We start from the raw sequence: 20,922 nt of genomic DNA, 5'->3' as shown, positions 1-20,922 counted from the left end.
CAGTTAAGTCAGCGTTTGGAATGGGTATATACCGACTTATGATCTTTTGGAATATTTTACCTAATTAGTCAACTTTTATGGCTTTTAACTCCGAACCGGCCGGTACTACTGTACCACGGTAATGGTATGTACAGTATTCCAACTTCATACAAACGGACGAAACGCGAGCTATACCTATGCACCTCGATGTCGGCAGGCGCTCGACACGCAGACAGTCGCGACTGTGCCGCAGTGACGAACGGGCGATGTTTTGTTTTTCTAACAATAACCGCGCGATTTTTTCGTTGTATGTGAAACCCGATCAAAGAAGCCACAATTTCAGCTCAGAATGTCGGTATTTAAGGTACCGGGACTACAATAAGATTAATTCACAAACTTTTTTGATTGTACCCAGCGATGATTTTGTGGAATATATACAAAAAATGGAGAAAATGTTCCGAACTTCATTTAAAACCAAATATATAAATTGTAAAGTAGCTGCAGGTGTCTATAACCAAGTAAAAGACATTTATTCCTTTTTCTCTATCTTGCCCATGTTCCCCAAAACAATTTTTGATTAAAAGCTTTATAGGGATGCGGATTTTTTAAACTTTAAAATTTAATAATTCGTAACGTTCGTTTAATTTCCTACGTCTCAGTCGAGGCGCAAATATTTTTCGGTCTCAAATTATAAGACCGATTTATTATTCAATCATAAACATGGTTTTTTAATTAAATCTACCAACCAAAAAACAACACGCTGAACATTTCCTATGCAATTCACAAAGTATTTTATTTGTTTATATAAAAAAAGTATATTACAATCACAAAACTAGATGGAAACACAAAGTAGGCAAATGTAATTAAACTGCTGGAGGCGGGCAGCCCTACCGCATGTTTACGTACCGCGCAGCTGTAGGTATTTATTTCAAAGATACGGCCGAGTTAGAATACTGTATAGATAGTATTACCGTGACTATACCTAGTTTTGAAACAATATCGCACCACTTCTCGTTCAGAAATTACAAATTAGGCACCATTATTCTGTATCGAAAACAAAGATCTTCAATGGGGCAAAAAGATGAAAAAAGCAGGTAGCTTAGAAACAATAGTGCACATGGGCCACCCTCTTGCAGCATGGTGGTATGTCAGCTGACTCGACACCAAAATATTTGCAATATTATGTTGTTTTAATAATAAAAATTGTATCCCATGAACTTCAAAAACATTTACTGATTAGTACTTAGGTAGGTACTGTACACATTATTGTTTTAATTTTAATAAATAAATATTAACTAACTTTACAAAGTGGTAGTAGTGGTTGAGATGTCGGCCTGCTCTTTAGGTCTGGGGTCCAGGGTTTGTTCCCGGACACGCACCTCTAACTTTCCGAAGTTATGCGTATTTTAAGCAATTAAATATCGCTCTCTTTAACGGTGAAGAGAATCAACTTCTAATGTATAACTAGTAAGTGGACACATGTGTTGAAAAACAGTTTATGTAAACTACTTTCATGTAATTTTACATTCTAAGTGGTCAAAAAGTTTTACCTGATATGCAAAGTTGTACGTGTTTAGGTTTAAGTATTTCTGTGTTATCAGGGGGTTGAACATAGCTTTAAATGATTCGTATAGTGATATATTAAGTATACACATTACGCATTACCATGCCAATACATCGCCTTATTAGAATTTGGCTGAATAGTGAATACTAATATGTATTACTCGGATAGTAGATACTAACCGGTTTTATTATTCTAATAAGAAAACTAGAAAAGAGTCGCTAATCTTCAAACGGCTGAACACATTTTCTTAGATTATAGCTATGAACACTCTTGATAATTGACTAAGCGGAGTTGCATAGCTGCAAGCTTTTTCAATCACGCAAAAATTTACAGGTATAGGATAATCCTAATAAATGAAGAGAAATTAACTTAACAAAAATTGATGATATCCCATCAAAAACATAAATGTGAAAAAGTGCCAAGTTCGATAGAGAAAATGAGAGATTGTAAGCTTCGCCGATAAAAGGTAAGCTTCGCCGACAAAAGCATTGATATCTAAATAGGTGCCAAGTTCTTATAGGTCTTTATATCATTCCTACAAGAATGTACAAGAAACTTTGATCGTTTTAAAATATTATTTTATGTTATTGAGTACATATAACTTGGCAAGTTTTAAAAGTCAGTAAATCACATTTTACGTTTAACATAAAATCTAGTTTAAGTTTAGGAATGTATTGGCAAATATCAAAACTTGCTAAGTGTACTATATTTTATATTAAACATTAAATGTAATTAACCGACTATTAAAACTTGCCAAGTTATATGTACTCAATAACATAAAATAATATTTTAAAACGATCAAAGTTTCTTGTACATTCTTGTAGGAATGATATAAAGACCTATAAGAACTTGGCCAAGTTCGATTCTAATAAGAACGGCGGCACGCTGACAAGTGTATATTACACGAACCATTTCGAGCTACTTTTGACCCCCCCATAACTCAAAAACTATTAAACCTACACATTTACAATTTTGCATATCTATTAAGGTCTATTTGATCGCTTAGAAACCCAAATTTCATGAAAAAATCTTTTGCAGTTCTCAAGTTATTAACGTCCGAAAAGTGCCATTTTTAACACTCACTCACTCACTCACTCATCAAAAACCTAACCTACTTCCAGGTGAGTTAGAGACTTGAAATTTGGTATAGTGATAGGTAATTAGGTGTATACAAAGGAAAAAATCAGAAAATAGCAAATTATGTTTTAATATGTCATATATTATAGGACAAAGTTATTGGGGCGCCTTGTAGAGAACAGCAAGTATGGATCGAGGCACACATTTTAAGTTTGTAACACTGTGTAATTACCTACCTACTTTCACAATTAATAATAGTGCATTTGTTTATATACTCATCTTTAGGGATCCTTGACCTGTGATCAAAGCCATAAATAAGTGGTCGCCGGTTCGAATTCAGAAATTATGAACGAATAGGTATGAAGGCAAAGTTATTTCATATTATACCTACCTACTTGAAAACAAACAATAATGAACCCTATTACAGGTATGTGTTGTCTAATATACTAGTTGATGCCCGCGACTTCGTCCACGTGGACCTTGTCCTTCGTTTCAAAAACTGTGATTTTTTAAAAATAGCTTATGTCACTCTCTAGGTACAAGTATACTCACGTAAAAAATTACGTTGATCCGTTGCTCCAATGCGACGTGATTGAAGGACAAATCAACAAAGAAATTTCGCTTTTTAATATGGATTGTGATGGGTCATTAACTTCCAAAGCAAGTAACATAACATTATAACTACATATTAATGTATGCTAGTGACCTGCCTCGGTTTTGCTCGGCTTTGCACGGGCATGTAGTATGATATTAGGTCCTTACATATGAAATTGGCGTTTTGTAAGGGAAGAACAAAAAGTCGATTTTTTTAAATATAATATATTTATTTAATCAAAGTATATACCATTGCTGTCTATGCACTTTTGCCATGTCATAAAACCATTCGGAAGGGAATCAATAAAATCTCTGAAGGCGCTTTGGACTGCCCCATCGGAGTTGAATTTTTTCCATATATAAGAAGTTATCAAAATTTCTAAAAAAAATGGTAATCTATTGGAGCAAGGTCCGGGGAGTAGGTACGGTGGATATCTTAGACATTCCATTTGAAGCTCCTCTAATTGGGTAGCCGTCTGTTGTGTGGTCTAGCGTTGTCCTGAAGCAGCAGTGGCCTAGAGCGATTGACCAGCCTCAGTTGTGTGGCAGCTAGCTTTTCCATCATGGTTTGCAGTTGCTGACAATAGACCTCCACCGTAATCGTCTGGCCAGTTTAAGAAAGCTGTGGTAATCTATTGGAGCAAGGTCCGGGGAGTAGGTACGGTGGATATCTTAGACATTCCAATTGAAGCTCCTCTAATTGGGTAGCCGTCTGTTGTGTGGTCTAGCGTTGTCCTGAAGCAGCAGTGGCCTAGAGCGATTGACCAGCCTCAGTTGTGTGGCAGCTAGCTTTTCCATCATGGTTTGCAGTTGCTGACAATAGACCTCCACCGTAATCGTCTGGCCAGTTTAAGAAAGCTGTGGTAATCTATTGGAGCAAGGTCCGGGGAGTAGGTACGGTGGATATCTTAGACATTCCAATTGAAGCTCCTCTAATTGGGTAGCCGTCTGTTGTGTGGTCTAGCGTTGTCCTGAAGCAGCAGTGGCCTAGAGCGATTGACCAGCCTCAGTTGTGTGGCAGCTAGCTTTTCCATCATGGTTTGCAGTTGCTGACAATAGACCTCCACCGTAATCGTCTGGCCAGTTTAAGAAAGCTGTGGTAATCTATTGGAGCAAGGTCCGGGGAGTAGGTACGGTGGATATCTTAGACATTCCAATTGAAGCTCCTCTAATTGGGTAGCCGTCTGTTGTGTGGTCTAGCGTTGTCCTGAAGCAGCAGTGGCCTAGAGCGATTGACCAGCCTCAGTTGTGTGGCAGCTAGCTTTTCCATCATGGTTTGCAGTTGCTGACAATAGTCCTCCACCGTAATCGTCTGGCCAGTTTAAGAAAGCTGTAGTAAACGACACCGGTACTAGTCCACCAAACCCTTCAATTCTTCATTATCAACTTTGGTCTCCGGTCGTCACCGGGGCTTATTCTGCAGGTCAAAATTTCCAGATCAAAAACGTTGGAATCAAAAACGCACTATGTTTTTCTTTGCGAAACCACCGCCATACACATCATTAATCCTTCGAGCCGTTTCAGCAGCACTGGTGCCACGAAGCAACTCGTACTCGTAAATAACGTGATATTTCAAGTTTTCCACTTGTTGTTAGTGACCTTTTTATAAATCACATGGTTTGTTGATAGACAGCGAAACGTTAAAAATTAAAAACAGGTATAGTCGTACCGGCCGGTTAAGAGCTAATAGCAATAAAACTTTTTAACAATAGTGTTTTATATTATGAACGGTCATAAGCCCTAATGCGGTCGAGTAAAACTCAACCTAACGACTACTTGTTAAAGCTAAAAATTTATTACCTTTCCCGCAAACAAAGAAATTCTACGACTGCATAGGGTTGTCAAATAGATGTATTTTTCAAATTGCCACTATCATAACTGCACATAAGGCACATTACTTATAATAATAATGAAACAGATAACAAGATAAACATAATAATTTTTAATTGAAGTTTAGGTAGGTGTAAAAAGGTGGTTATTTTATCACTTCTAAAGAAGGACTGATCGGGATTTCCGGACTTTGGAGTTCCGTCTCTTGTTGCATCCCTGTTGTAAAATATTAAGTAAATCTGTTGTAATTATTCATGACAGCATTTGACTTTAAACCTTAGCGTAAACAGTTAAGTCAGCGTTTGGAATGGGTATATACCGACTTATGATCTTTTGGAATATTTTACCTAATTAGTCAACTTTTATGGCTTTTAACTCCGAACCGGCCGGTACTACTGTACCACGGTAATGGTATGTACAGTATTCCAACTTCATACAAACGGACGAAACGCGAGCTATACCTATGCACCTCGATGTCGGCAGGCGCTCGACACGCAGACAGTCGCGACTGTGCCGCAGTGACGAACGGGCGATGTTTTGTTTTTCTAACAATAACCGCGCGATTTTTTCGTTGTATGTGAAACCCGATCAAAGAAGCCACAATTTCAGCTCAGAATGTCGGTATTTAAGGTACCGGGACTACAATAAGATTAATTCACAAACTTTTTTGATTGTACCCAGCGATGATTTTGTGGAATATATACAAAAAATGGAGAAAATGTTCCGAACTTCATTTAAAACCAAATATATAAATTGTAAAGTAGCTGCAGGTGTCTATAACCAAGTAAAAGACATTTATTCCTTTTTCTCTATCTTGCCCATGTTCCCCAAAACAATTTTTGATTAAAAGCTTTATAGGGATGCGGATTTTTTAAACTTTAAAATTTAATAATTCGTAACGTTCGTTTAATTTCCTACGTCTCAGTCGAGGCGCAAATATTTTTCGGTCTCAAATTATAAGACCGATTTATTATTCAATCATAAACATGGTTTTTTAATTAAATCTACCAACCAAAAAACAACACGCTGAACATTTCCTATGCAATTCACAAAGTATTTTATTTGTTTATATAAAAAAAGTATATTACAATCACAAAACTAGATGGAAACACAAAGTAGGCAAATGTAATTAAACTGCTGGAGGCGGGCAGCCCTACCGCATGTTTACGTACCGCGCAGCTGTAGGTATTTATTTCAAAGATACGGCCGAGTTAGAATACTGTATAGATAGTATTACCGTGACTATACCTAGTTTTGAAACAATATCGCACCACTTCTCGTTCAGAAATTACAAATTAGGCACCATTATTCTGTATCGAAAACAAAGATCTTCAATGGGGCAAAAAGATGAAAAAAGCAGGTAGCTTAGAAACAATAGTGCACATGGGCCACCCTCTTGCAGCATGGTGGTATGTCAGCTGACTCGACACCAAAATATTTGCAATATTATGTTGTTTTAATAATAAAAATTGTATCCCATGAACTTCAAAAACATTTACTGATTAGTACTTAGGTAGGTACTGTACACATTATTGTTTTAATTTTAATAAATAAATATTAACTAACTTTACAAAGTGGTAGTAGTGGTTGAGATGTCGGCCTGCTCTTTAGGTCTGGGGTCCAGGGTTTGTTCCCGGACACGCACCTCTAACTTTCCGAAGTTATGCGTATTTTAAGCAATTAAATATCGCTCTCTTTAACGGTGAAGAGAATCAACTTCTAATGTATAACTAGTAAGTGGACACATGTGTTGAAAAACAGTTTATGTAAACTACTTTCATGTAATTTTACATTCTAAGTGGTCAAAAAGTTTTACCTGATATGCAAAGTTGTACGTGTTTAGGTTTAAGTATTTCTGTGTTATCAGGGGGTTGAACATAGCTTTAAATGATTCGTATAGTGATATATTAAGTATACACATTACGCATTACCATGCCAATACATCGCCTTATTAGAATTTGGCTGAATAGTGAATACTAATATGTATTACTCGGATAGTAGATACTAACCGGTTTTATTATTCTAATAAGAAAACTAGAAAAGAGTCGCTAATCTTCAAACGGCTGAACACATTTTCTTAGATTATAGCTATGAACACTCTTGATAATTGACTAAGCGGAGTTGCATAGCTGCAAGCTTTTTCAATCACGCAAAAATTTACAGGTATAGGATAATCCTAATAAATGAAGAGAAATTAACTTAACAAAAATTGATGATATCCCATCAAAAACATAAATGTGAAAAAGTGCCAAGTTCGATAGAGAAAATGAGAGATTGTAAGCTTCGCCGATAAAAGGTAAGCTTCGCCGACAAAAGCATTGATATCTAAATAGGTGCCAAGTTCTTATAGGTCTTTATATCATTCCTACAAGAATGTACAAGAAACTTTGATCGTTTTAAAATATTATTTTATGTTATTGAGTACATATAACTTGGCAAGTTTTAAAAGTCAGTAAATCACATTTTACGTTTAACATAAAATCTAGTTTAAGTTTAGGAATGTATTGGCAAATATCAAAACTTGCTAAGTGTACTATATTTTATATTAAACATTAAATGTAATTAACCGACTATTAAAACTTGCCAAGTTATATGTACTCAATAACATAAAATAATATTTTAAAACGATCAAAGTTTCTTGTACATTCTTGTAGGAATGATATAAAAACCTATAAGAACTTGGCACCTATTTAGATATCAATGCTTTTGTCGGCGAAGCTTACCTTTTATCGGCGAAGCTTACAATCTCTCATTTTCTCTATCGAACTTGGCACTTTTTCACATTTATGTTTTTGATGGGATTTCTATTTACGTATAGAGCTATGGCGTGCTAAGCCTTTGTTCAAGGTTTACGATTTATATAAAAAAAATAACCATTTTGTGGTATGTTGCTATAGCGACATTAATTTTAATTTTAACATTAGAATAATAGTACTTAGTTAAGACCTATTCGCGAAAATTCTTTCACCATCAGAAAGCTACATTACTCCTGAGTAACATAGGCTATATTTTATTTAATGAAATTAGAGATCCCTGCGAAAATTGTAATAAACTAGGTACCCGTGCGAAACCGGGACGCATTGCTATAAATGATAATCCGACACGGAATGACCGCGAATCTCCAAATGATTCGATGTAAACGAACTCTGACTATCGCACTTGGCACGGAAACCAGCGTTTAGGTATTTGCTTTCAAAAAACGCAAAAAAATAGCGGTAATGACACAGCACGACCCATTTGGCAGGTTTTCTAAATGTTCATTTCCAAATTTTTTAAAAATAGGAATTTTTATAAAAATATCTCTACGTTGACTTAAAAAGGACGCGGAAAGACTTTATTATTAACTAGCTGAGGCCCGCAGCTTCGCCCGCGTGGATTGGTCAGATCCCCTGTAGCATCAGGATTCAGGAGTTGGACTCCAAATTTTTTATGAAACATGACGCAAAGTTCCTCTATCGATTAAAAAAGAAATGATGCAAATCGGTTCAGAAATCTCGGAGATTTCGGTGTACATAGGTAGAAAAACACAACTCCCTTTTTGAAAGTCGGTTAAAAAAGTAGCCTATGTTACTCCCTGGTTAATTCTCTACTTGTCTGTGAAAATCCCGTCAAAATCGGTTCAGCCGTTTCCAAGATTAGCCTTTTCAAACAGACAGACAGACAGACAGACAGACAAAAATTTTAAAAACGTGTGATTCAGTTATAATATCGTTCAAATAACCATATGACCCTAATATGCGGTAGTTATTTCGAAATTACAGACAGACACTCCAATTTTATTTATTAGTATAGATTTGCTTTCAGAAAAATTGCAATGATTAGAAGCGTCTAGGTTCCATTCCACTCCATTTTTAACCCCCGACCCAAAAAGAGGGGTGTTATAAGTTTGACGTGTGTATCTGTGTATCTGTGTGTCTGTGTATCTGTGTATCTGTCTGTGGCATCGTAGCGTCTAAACGAATGAACCGATTTTAATTTACTTTTTTTTGTTTGAAAGGTGGCTTGATCGAGAGTGTTCTTAGCTATAATCCAAAAAAATTGGTTCAGCCGTTTAAAAGTTATCAGCTCTTTTCTAGTTTTCTTGTAGAAAAGAAGGTTACATAATATTATGTCAATTGACAAAATATGTCAAGCTGTCAAGATGGACGTTGCCTTGATACATAATTATTTATGATGTTTTGGAAAACTCAGATAATTTGTCGGGGGTGTTATAAATTTTTAATTTACACTTGTCTTTGTTTCATCTTTCACTAGGTATATTGATTGCACTGTGTCAACTATTGTGACGTGAACCAAAGATAGGTACAACAATCCGGTTACAAACGCCATATCGCTGCAGTCGAACACATCGAGTCAATTAGTAGAAATAATTTTCAGTCATATACCCATTACCCATGCCTACAGCCTTTACAACGATCACGGACATTGATAAAGGACCTAGTTGAAATTAGTTTACTGTCATTTATAGCTACTCCATAGATTCCTTTGTGCGGTGGAATTACTTCCTTTGAACGCGTGTACCGTGAAATGATTGTATTGTATCATTAGTTTCGAACCGATACGCGCACAGAGAAAGGAACGGAGCTCAATACATGTTATTATAATGTAAGTAGGTACAGTAGGTTTATAACATTAAGGCATTAATCATGTTTTGACGCGTTTGTTATTGGTATTCGATCGATTCGAGGTGAATTTCAGCCGAGTAATATATGTCATAGCTGCATGTCAGATTTTAACGCGATCCGTCCAGAAGTTTGAACTGTGCGTTGATAGATCAGTCAGTTAGTAAGTCACCTTTTCCTTTTTAACCCCAAACCCAAAAAAAGGGTGTTATAAGTTTGACGTGTGTATCTGTCTGTGGCATCTGTAGGCATCGTAGCTCCTAAACTAATGAACTGATTTTAAATTAGTTTTTTTGTTTGTTTTTGTATAATCCAAGAAAATCGGTTCAGCCGTTTGAAAGTTATCAGCTTTTCTAGTTACTGTAACCTTCACTTGTCGGGGGTGTTATTAATTTTTAGTTTACACTTGTATAAATATTTAGATTTTGTACCTCCTATCTGTCAAATATGTAAATAATGTATGTGAAAAATACAGGGTGGTGCGCGTTTTAATTTAGAGCATGGTTCGTGGTTCTTCAGCTTTACTTTGATGTTTGTACGTGACGCAAATAATCACAAATTACAGGGCGGGGAGTCAGTTCGCAGTATGCCGTCAATGCGAGCAAATGAGCAAACAAGCTAAGTGTGGGATGAAATTGTGGTTATTTATTCTGTCATTTTTCCTTGTATCTAAATAAAATATGAATTCGCAAAGGAAGGATAAAAATTTCATCAAGTGGACAAATTGTAAGCTGAATGTGAAAGTAAAAGGTAATTCTCTATGTCCCGTCTCGGCTTCACTCGCATAAGATTTTTGAAAATCGGAGAGGGGGTGGCAATTCCAAAAATTTAGACAAATACATACGTTTTAATTTTTGACCGAAAAAAATCATAGATGTCCAAAACTTAAAAAAATACAGACTTTCAATAAGTCTATCCGTTATTTAAGCCCCTTAGCGCCAGTTTCCATTAATTAAATATCCGTTGCTTTAACGGTGAAGGAAAATCGTTCAACCGTGAGGAAACCTGCATGCCTGGAGAGTTCTCCATAATGTTCTCAAAGGTGTTGTGTGAAGTCCGCCAATCCGCACTGGGACAGAGTTTCGTTCTGTATTTCTCCCATAATGTATGATCTAGATACTATAATTAGTATTAGTTGTATTTCTAGTCTCTCACGTAGATATTCGCCATAGAACGTGAGTTCCGTGTCCACTAACAATAAAGCAAATGTTTATTCTCGACTAGCTGATGCCCGCAGCTTCGCCCGCGTGGATTGGTCAGATCCCCTGCAGCATCAGGATTGAGGAGTTGGACTCCAAATTTTTTATGAAACAATGTCGCAAGGTTCCTCTATCGATTAAAAAAGAAATGACGCAAATTGGTTCAGAAATCTCGGAGATTTCGGTGTACATAGGTAGAAAAACACAACTCCCTTTTTGAAAGTCGGTTAAAAAAGTAGCCTATTTTACGCCCTGGTCAATCCTCTACTTGCCTGTGAAAGTCCCGTCAAAATCGGTTCAGCCGTTCCAAAGATTAGCCTTTTCAAACAGACAGACAGACAGACAGACAGACAGACAAAAATTTTAAAAACGTGTGATTCAGTTATGGTATCGTTCAAATAACCATATGAGCTTAATATGAGGTAGTTATTTCGAAATTACAGACAGACACTCCAATTTTATTTATTAGTATAGATAAATACCTCAAGGGCAGCGCCCGGTGGCCCAGACCCAGACCATAATCGTCCAAGTGTCGGAAAGATTTGCGGCACGCGATTCCTACGCCCAACTACTACGCCTCTTAATCTAATGGTACTTTTGCCCAATTTTCCTCATTTTTAACCCCCGACCCAAAAAGAGGGGTGTTATAAGTTTGACGTGTGTATCTGTGTATCTGTGTGTCTGTGTATCTGTGTATCTGTGTGTCTGTGTATCTGTGTATCTGTGTATCTGTCTGTGGCATCGTAGCGCCTAAACGAATGAACCGATTTTAATTTACTTTTTTTTGTTTTAAAGGTGGCTTGATCGAGAGTGTTCTTAGCTATAATCCAAAAAAATTGGTTCAGCCGCTTAAGAGTTATCAGCTCTTTTCTAGTTTTCTTGTTGAAAAGAAGGTTAGATAACCGTTAGGTTCTTAATATTATGTCAATTGACAAATGTCAAGCTGTCAAGATGGACGTTGCCTAGATATACATAATTATTTATTTGAAAATGATTTGTCGGGGGTGTTGAAAATTTTTAATTTACACTTGTGTGACCAACATGTCACACCTTCCTGTAACTTTTCCTAACATGATGAGTTGTAAGGAACTTATGTGACTCACTCTTGAGTCTAACACATGGCTCAGATATTGCGAATTTCCTCTTTGATTTTGCAAAAATGCGCAGTTTCTAAGCCTAAGCGAAATAAGGATTTTGTTTACCTATCTAGAAACTCACCGTGCCGGCATCGTATAATATTCCCAAGCTAAGTTAATCTCGTTAAAGTAATCGTATTAAATTCGTGGAACATGTCGTCTTAATCAGCTTTGCGCTGCTCATCTACCTACATGTAATTAGCTTACATGAAAATAGATGCTAATTTAGCTAAATTTATGCTTATTAAATGGGGGAGTGGCAACTAAAATTTTGAAAATCAGCTGCTTTCCTACAAATCAATTTGGGTATATTTAAAACAAGGCTTCACACACCTTTGAGAACATTATAGAGAACTCTCAGATAAGGTTTGTTCATTTTCCTTCACCGTTAATGCAAGTGATAATATTAATAGAGGTGCGTGTCTGAGATTGAACCCCCGACCTCCGCAATAGGCAGGGATAACTTTAATATTACACGGCTAAAGCACAGTTCAGGATAGTGAGGGAACTTCTAGCAACACGCCGAGGCTTGACGTTGCTGGCAGGCGTCAAATGTTACTACATTTGACGCAGGTAGCCCTATTTTTCTTTGATTTTACGCTTGGGTGAAGTTTAATTCATCCAAGATTTTACGTCACCAATGCCCAATATTTGACACATCGTCGATTTAGGATCAAACCGAGAGTTTCCTCACTATAGTTCACTCTGGTAACAGCATATACATTTCGTACAAGAAATTAAGAAGATAACCGTGAAAGCTCACCTTAACTTTTACACCAAAGCGAAACCTGATGTCCATTTGTAGAATCTATTCATATCTCGTCAACCTCGCGTGTTGACAGGGTTGACATAAGTAAGGCAACAGGCGTTACCCTCAGAACAGGCGCCGCGGAAGTGGTGTCCATATCTTAAGTTAATTTAGATCTTATTACGGTCGCCTTAGAGGTGGCTTGATACCCTTTGCGGTGTTAATGCTCCGGCCCTGTGATATAGGGTTGCCAATCCATACTAGTCCATTCTCAGAGTATAATTATGCGAAAATGTGTCTGCTAGCTTTTCACGGCCCGTCCATCGAAATTTGGTGCAGAGAGTCGGGGATAGAAATAGGTAACTTTTTACCCCGGAAAATCTAAGAGTTTCCACGGGATATTTAAAAAACCTAAATCCACGCAGTCCAAGTTCCAATCAACATCTATACGGTACCTTATTATTAAGTATACACATTATATACCCACATACTTCAATTAGTATTTTAAACAACTTCAACTATACTGCCATTAGTATTTTAAACACACAGAAATCAAAAACAGAAACACAACGAAGAATTAAACAAAAATTTAAACCAAAACATACATCGATGTCCGTGTTTCATCTATTTAGGATGAATACAAAATAGGCATCATTTTTATTTCCTGTCAAATTAGTGATTTTTGTTTTCCTTCTTCCTATATACCTAAGTTATGTTTCCTTGAAAGTTTTCGAATTCCCTCAAACCAGTGCCAACCCTGAGTTGAAGTGACGCACACTGTCCGTTGTGACGTCACAGCTCGCGTGCCAAATGTGATTGAGTCGGCACAGAATGATGGAGAGTGGCAGCCCTCAGTCTCAGTAGCCAGTTGTATTTGATCCGCCGCGAGCGTACGCCAAGTTTTATTTTTAATTTTTAACAACAAAAAAAAAAGAAAATAATAGTGGTGTACGGTTTTCGTGTCCTCAAGTGTACCGTAACAGTATAGCGCTTTGTTATTGGTGTAACTTTTGCTCTTATTTGAGTAAAAGGATTAAAAATTAAAATAATAGCAGCGTGCAGTTTTCGTGCCCTCGAGTGCAACTTATAGACCCTAATAGGTTAACACTGGTGGACATAATTTTTTTTAAACAAGTTTCATACAAGGACATCTACGAGTATATTCTCTAAGTGAAGTAATTTTTTTTATAGTTTGTATGAAAAGTAGGTCGAATAAATAAACAAAAAGTAAAAGGTGGTCATTATTTCACAGTTTTACATTAATCGAAAGCAGTTTATATTGACATTAATGTATGAGAAACCCAAATAATGGTCAGATAACGTGGCGAGGTAGTCGAAAGTGTTGACAGTGAAGTGTGTTGTGATGTTCGTACGGACGTAGACTGCACAGAGTTGTGTTGCGGAGTGGTGTGGAGTGGTGTTATGATAAAATGGGCATTATAATAGGAACTTGCGTGCCCGACTCTGAGCCTGACTCGGCGGCGTACGGGCCGCAGCACAGGCGACCGCCGAGAAGGATTCTCTATGGTAAATATTATAGTTTATAACCAAGTGTTTTTCACCAACCGAAGCTAAGATTTTGTATAAAGCAAATTCATTTGCTGAGAGGAATTTGCATTTCTGTTTGTCAGAGCTTCATAATTTCGCAGTGAATGCACATAATTACTTATAATTCACGTGTTATAAGTTACAAGCAAACTATAACATTAGTTAAGCTATCAAATGGAAATATAATTTATAATCTAAAAAGCAGTATACAGAGTTATCCCTTTACAATGTAGAACCTAGATCAAAACCTTAAAAGCAGTACCTACCAGAGTTTCCATTCACAAGGGAATCTCTGCCAAGGAAGGCAGGATTTTTCGAAATTGTCATGAAATAGGTAAATATAAATAAAAAACATTCGTATATTCGCTGGACGAAGCTGCGGGCGGTAGCTAATCTATACATATAATAAAATTGTAGAAAAGTGGTGTCTGTTCAATGGAAATATATAAAAAAAAAGTAGCAGGGGTTGTTATTATATCGATGCCGAACCCGAAATTGTAATTAATTTTTTTTTGTCTGTTTGTCTGTTTGTCTGTTTGTCTGTTTGTCTGTGTGTTTGTGCACGCTAATCTCAGAAACGGCTTATTCGATTTAGATACGGTTTTCACTAATATATTGTAGTAAGCTTCACTTAGGATTTAGTGTTTATTTCATGTCAATCGGTTCATAAATAAAAAAGTTATGTCAATTTAAAGAATCACGGCGCCTCGCGCCTGAGCGTCCGTGGCTATATAAAGCGCGAAAAGTCACTATTCCACGCGAACGAAGTCGCGGGCACAGCTAGTGTATAATAAATCGCAAATTGACAGTTTAAATTTTTTTACTATAGACACGTTCGCGCCTTTTGTTTCATGACGACTTCTCGACAGGTTGATGGATTTTATTTCAGTTAAAACGATTTTAATTTAACACTGTATTTACATAAACCAATGACCTTTATGCAGGATTTTCGAGCTCTCATTTTTGCAGGTTCCATGCCTGAAGGCCAACTGGACCCTATGACTAAGCCTCCGCTGTCTGTCTGTCCGTCTGTCGTGACGGTCTGTCTGTTAGCTGTTTACTATGAAACCCTGAAAAGTGCAAGCATTTGCAAATTGCAAGTGGAACTTCTAGTCAATCGATACAAGTCATACAATGTTAATAAATTATGAAACATTTAATGTTAAACCAAAACAGTCTATACTTGATCAGAGTCATTTGTATGAGTTATCGTCATTTGCGATGCAGTTAACTGGTTCCTACCTACCTTGATACCTTGCTAGGTATTCTGACTTCGAGACAAAAAGTCTAGAAGCCAGGTAAAGCGCGTTCCCTAAGAAATCTCTAATTATGTAAAAAAACTTGGCTCACAATATCACCTATCACCTATATTTCTTAACAGCTTTGATAGTTTTAATAAGCTTAGGTAATATTGTTAAGTGGTGATGATGAATACCTGGTTAAGTTTGTTGTGGAGCCCACAAGACCTGATTGTCAGACCCTGAGCGCGTTTGGAACCCTCGTAGCTTAAGTTTTAAGTTTACGTAGTTAAACCACCATTCACCATTATCTTACAAATCTTGTTGGATTGACAATCAAAAACTTTAAATAAATGATTTGACTTTGACTATACCGCCATTATAGCCGGAGTTCAGCTGAATTTGTTTTAATACAGCTTCATCAGGAATCACCTAAGTTTAAGTTACATGATAAGAATGTATAGTGGAATGGTTCTTCCCGGCGGGTCGCTAAGGATAAAATTATAGTTGGACATTTCTATACAAGCAGACCTTACACAAGCCATCGGAATTCACCTTGCTGCCGTAGAAGGCTCGCAAGGTAAATGCACGGTGGACTCCATAGCGGGCTGGTAATTACCCATCAAGCACTCCGGCCACGTATGCCTTGCAGGTAGGCAGACCTACCGGTTGATCGTTGACTTTTGCATTATAGTTGATTCTATTAATTATGTATTATGAATTTGAGATTGATTATACTATTTACTCGACTGAGCAACGCAAAGGAGTGGTTAAGTTTTCATCAGTCCATATTGGAACAAATAAAAAAGTTAAAATCCGTCAAGGGCGAGTCGAATTCGCACACGAAGTGTCCCGTACAAGAGATGACACTTTAATTTTTATTATTTGTTATAGCGGCAATAGAAATAGGTACACATTTTGTTCTATTAGGCATTCCGAACCAGTGGTAGATGCATTTGACGATTCAAAGTACTTGTAAAAGTTTAATTGAATATAAATATTTTGAATTTGTAAAAATTTCAACTCGCTGTCTAAATTACGGTTCATAACTCATGAGATACAATCTAAGCAGACAGACAGATAGACGGACGGATGGACAGCGAATGCTTAACCGTAGAGTTCCGTAGGGTACGGAACCCTAAAAACGCTAGTCTGTAACGGCCTTTAGGAACTGTGACAGATTTCCCATAAGTACCTTATGTACCAAAATGTCAACTCTGCTTGGTGGAAGGGTAGCGGCGCGTTAGACACGCGAACACTTGTTGAATGCCGCCGGGTTAGCAATCGATACAGGCTGTATTGATAACAGAGTCTAGGCTAGCCTGCTTTACTGCCTAGGCGATGCCACCGTGTGTACTGCACAGAACTAGACAAAATATATCTCAACTCCTGAACTAACTTGCCTACTGATTCGCTAACTCAGTATCTGACACTGAATGATACGCCACCGAGCTGATTTTTAATCCATATTTTATTTTTAATCCATTGAAGGTTTTCTACGAAAAATTATTTTATTACCACTCAGTGAAGTAGCAATGTAGAACCAACCAATGTTAAATGAGCTCTGTGATTATCATTCAGTGTTAGACACTAAGTTAGCGAACCACTTCGCTGATATTATGGCCGTAACTCTTCTCATTCTCAGAAGATACTTGTTCTTAGTAGTGGGCCGGCGATGAGTGGCGTTGATGATGTATCTACTTTCTTCATTAGCCACATTAACGGCCAACAACGCAATATTCAACTGCGTTTTCCGTTAAGGTGGATGCGACGGGTCTGCCCGCGAAATTCAAATTTAATTTGGTTTTTCGCAATTTTTAAACTAATACGACAAAGTAGGCTTATGGCACTTTAATTGCGCCAATGGCAGTATCATCCTCACAGGTTTATATAAAAATCTTTACTTGAAGGGTCCAGTTTAAGAAATTACCTCTAGTACCGACTATAACTCACAAATCAGTTCTAGTAGAATCAGAAACGGGGACTCAAATCGCTTCGTACGAGTACGTGTCCGTGGATTGGGATTTTGGCCAATTTGTAGTAGACACCTAAGATCCTGACAGTTGTAATTGTTTCAATAACTTCTTGGGTACACCAAGATAAAAATACAATTCTGAAGTAGCCGACCTCCCTGTCATTTTTTTTGGAGTAACCTCTGTTAATTCACCCATACTTGACGGTAAAGCTGCCACAGTGTAGAAAGATCCAGTCATTTGCATAGGACACATTGGACATACTGGTATGGCCATTGGTATGGGGCATGCTATGCTTTGGCATGGTATGGTTGCTGTACAAGGCTTTGGAGTGCAGGGTTTACGGGTAGTAGTTGAAGTAGTCGTGGTGGAAGCTGTAGTAGTAAGTGTTTGGGTTAAGAGTTGAGGTTGTTCGCAAGACTCGTCGATTGGTGTTGTTTCACATTCATCTGAAAAATTCAAAAGTCAATTATTGAATTTAAGAAATGTGTTGAGTTTTGTAGAAATCTGTACATAAGTTGTAGCCTGTTTAATGACTAAGTTCAGTATGTATGGAAGCAATGGCCTTTGCGAATACATAGTATATGCTTTACCATTCCATCAGTCTGTGTGAGTCCACTGCTGGACATAGGCCTTTCCAAGAGCGCGCCACCAAACACGGTCCTCCGCCTTCCTCATCCATCAGCTCCCCACCACCTTCTAGTCATCGGTCCAGCATATAATATATAGCTTGCTTATTACTAAATGCTAGAAAACATACTGTAATACCTTGCGAATCCTGCTGTCCATCATTCGTCAAATACTCCTCATTCTTTTCGACTCTCAGTAAATTCGGAGGTCCGCCCAACCACTCCCTTCTCCTCTCATTACACTCGTCACACATTGCACAATACACTTCCAGCATTTCTGGATGTTCCAGCTTCTCCCTACAATGCCGGCAGGCTGTGCGGCAATTGATTATGCCAGAAGCGATTGGCAGGGTGACCAGCCAAGTGAAGAAAAGTATTGGCAGCATCCTGTAATCACCAAAATAAGAATTCTGAAAGTTTTCCATTTTCCTTAAGATCTAGTTAGATTATAAATACATGGTATTTTCCTTGCATTAGATATTAGTTACAAGAGATTTTTTTTACCTTATCTTGTTAGATTATATTATTCTTAGTATTTTCCTTATTAGATCTTAGTCTAAATCTCTAATAAGGAAAAGGTAAAGGAAGTTATGCGCTACGTTCTAAATCCATCCTCAGTTGAAAGATTAATTTCTAGACGGAGTCAATTGAATTTTGGAAATCGATAATTTTTTGCTACCTCGTTGGTCGTTAAGTTACGATCTATTTTTAACCCCCGACCCAAAAAGAGGGGTGTTATAAGTTTGACGTGTGTATCTGTGTGTCTGTGTATCTGTGTATCTGTGTATCTATGTATCTGTGTATCTGTGTATCTGTCTGTGGCATCGTAGCGCCTAAACGAATGAACCGATTTTAAATTACTTTTTTTTGTTTGAAAGGTGGCTTGATCGAGAGTGTTCTTAGCTATAATCCAAAAAAATTGGTTCAGCCGTTTAAGAGTTATCAGCTCTTTTCTAGTTTTCTTGTAGAAAAGAAGATTAGATAACCGTTAGGTTCATAATATTATGTCAATAGACAAATGTCAAGCTGTCAAGATGGACGTTGCCTAAATACATAATTGTTTATTAATTGAAAATGATGTTTTGGAAAACTCAGATACTTTGGATCGTCGGGGGTGTTATAAATTTTTAATTTACACTTGTTTTATATATATTGTAAATTATAATAAATATTCGGCAAAGTTTTTCCACTCGATTTGTGATATTTGCAGTTACACAAATCTTTCTCAAGAAAACTACTTATCTCTCTTCTAAACACCTCCTAAACAGTCTAGAAAAATTGTTTGTGGACTGTATTTTGACTAAAATGCTAAATATTTTTTGGATAAAATATCAAAATTACACAAGAAAGGCTTTGAATTAGATTTGTATGAATATCTTAGAGCTCGTGTAATTTTGATACTACTTATATATTTTTATGGAAATTTGACAAATTTTAGACACAGATTTTGTAGATTTTTCAGTTTTGTAGATTCGTAAAACGTATCTACACATTGAGTTTGATTGGCTAATACCCAAAAAAGAATTTAATTCTGTTTATATGGAGTGCGTTCCAAATACACTCCTCTTAAGAGTAAAGAGACGTTTCTGTATTCAGCCTCAGTATCGTATAACTACCGCTTGGTGATACGGCTTTATCAATATCGTGTAGGTAACGAGCTGTAAACCTACTAGAATAAAACATCAAAACGTATGCCGATCGATATTTACCTTTCGCTCCTTTGTAATTTCGTTTTGACAAATTATTTTTAGTTTTGTTTGTTTCTATTTCCACTATTACAAATGGATTGTGTTTGTTGTATGTAATTTAGTGAACAGCGTATCTATTTTAAATTCGTGAATTTATATCTGCTTCCAGTTTTCCGTAAATCGACGTTTGATTACTGAATACTGATATGCATATTTTATTTAAAAGGTCCCAAAGGTCCTCCCTGGCGGAAATAAATTACAGATTACAATTTGAATATTATTTAAATGCTTTCAATGATAATAATGATTTAAAGGTTTTATTTATATCAATTATAAATTGATGTCCACAATCTCGTCCGCGTGGATTTACGTTTTTGGAAATCCCTTTGATTTCCCAAGATAAAATGTAGCCTATGTCCTTATCCAGGAGGACAAACAAACAAACATACTTTCGCATTTATAATATGCATAGCATGATAGTGATGATGACTTATAAGTTGCTGTAACTTGAAGGAGTGTGACGATAACAATGGCGACTTAGCTGATCCACACAAGTTGATTGCGAACTTAAATATACTGCTCCAAGTTATTTAATTTAGCGCGAAGCTCTCAACTTAGCTCGTAGAGTTTTATGTTCGATAATGCTGAAAGAAAAGTTAGATGCTAAGTTGAGACATCTGAAGTGTGTACCATGACACAAGAGGTACAGATTTGACAAATCATGCCCGCAGTAATGTTGCCAAACTAATTCTTGGTGCAAAAAAATAGAAATAAACTTACTTTACTTCTTTTATTACTTTCCACACAAAATAACTTAGTTTATACCCACTTGGTTACGAAAAAAAAAGTTTTTTGTAATTTCTTATTTATCTGTCTTATAAACAGATGTATGTATTTTTGTTCTCAAAAGTGTATGAACTTTGTCAATCTGCTCTTGGCGAGCATAGTGGAATATGACCTAAACCCTTCTCATTGTGAGAACCGTACTAAACCGGCGATTGGTTAACTGATGATGATGATTTATTTTTGTTTCAAACTAAACTAACTATTATCTCGTGATTTCAATTTTCAGCATAAAATATATTAATTTGAATCAC

The 20,922-nt window shown here is 36.7% G+C and overlaps 2 protein-coding genes across 5 annotated transcripts in view; one reads left to right on the top strand and one right to left on the bottom strand.

The window, feature by feature from the left end:
• The window catches only part of LOC123868503 (E3 ubiquitin-protein ligase znrf2), a 121,880-nt gene that overhangs the window by 93,983 nt on the left and 6,975 nt on the right, over nucleotides 1-20,922 (top strand). The window contains exon 1 of one of the 4 annotated variants that reach the window (XM_045911045.1): nucleotides 13,569-14,276. The exons of the other annotated variants lie outside the window; for them this stretch is intronic. Coding sequence (XP_045767001.1) covers nucleotides 14,180-14,276 — 97 coding nt within the window. The 5' untranslated portion in view covers nucleotides 13,569-14,179. Of the gene's footprint in view, nucleotides 1-13,568; nucleotides 14,277-20,922 lie in introns of those variants that run through there. 4 annotated transcript variants of the gene reach the window in all.
• On the bottom strand, nucleotides 17,517-20,120 carry LOC123868504. Its single transcript, XM_045911048.1, has 3 exons — nucleotides 19,847-20,120; nucleotides 18,277-18,524; nucleotides 17,517-17,957 (listed from the first exon to the last, which is right to left on the bottom strand). Exons 2-3 carry the CDS (start codon nucleotides 18,521-18,523, stop codon nucleotides 17,584-17,586), a joined length of 621 nt encoding a protein of 206 aa, XP_045767004.1. The 5' UTR covers nucleotide 18,524; nucleotides 19,847-20,120; the 3' UTR covers nucleotides 17,517-17,583.

This window comes from Maniola jurtina, chromosome 9 (assembly GCF_905333055.1).
Source record: "Maniola jurtina chromosome 9, ilManJurt1.1, whole genome shotgun sequence".
In the NCBI taxonomy this organism is placed as follows: domain Eukaryota; kingdom Metazoa; phylum Arthropoda; class Insecta; order Lepidoptera; family Nymphalidae; genus Maniola; species Maniola jurtina.
The sequence above is the reverse complement of the archived record's forward strand: the minus strand, read 5'-3'. Positions and strand labels throughout refer to the sequence as shown.

What these genes read in the sequence shown, in the direction of transcription:
- LOC123868504 (XM_045911048.1), bottom strand. Translation starts at nt 18,523, where the DNA reads ATGCTGCCAATACTTTTCTTCACTTGGCTGGTCACCCTGCCAATCGCT. An exon ending in TGGACAGCAGGATTCGCAAG is followed by an intron (nt 17,958 to 18,276) that starts GTATTACAGTAT and finishes TGAATTTTTCAG; the next exon opens with ATGAATGTGAAACAACACCA.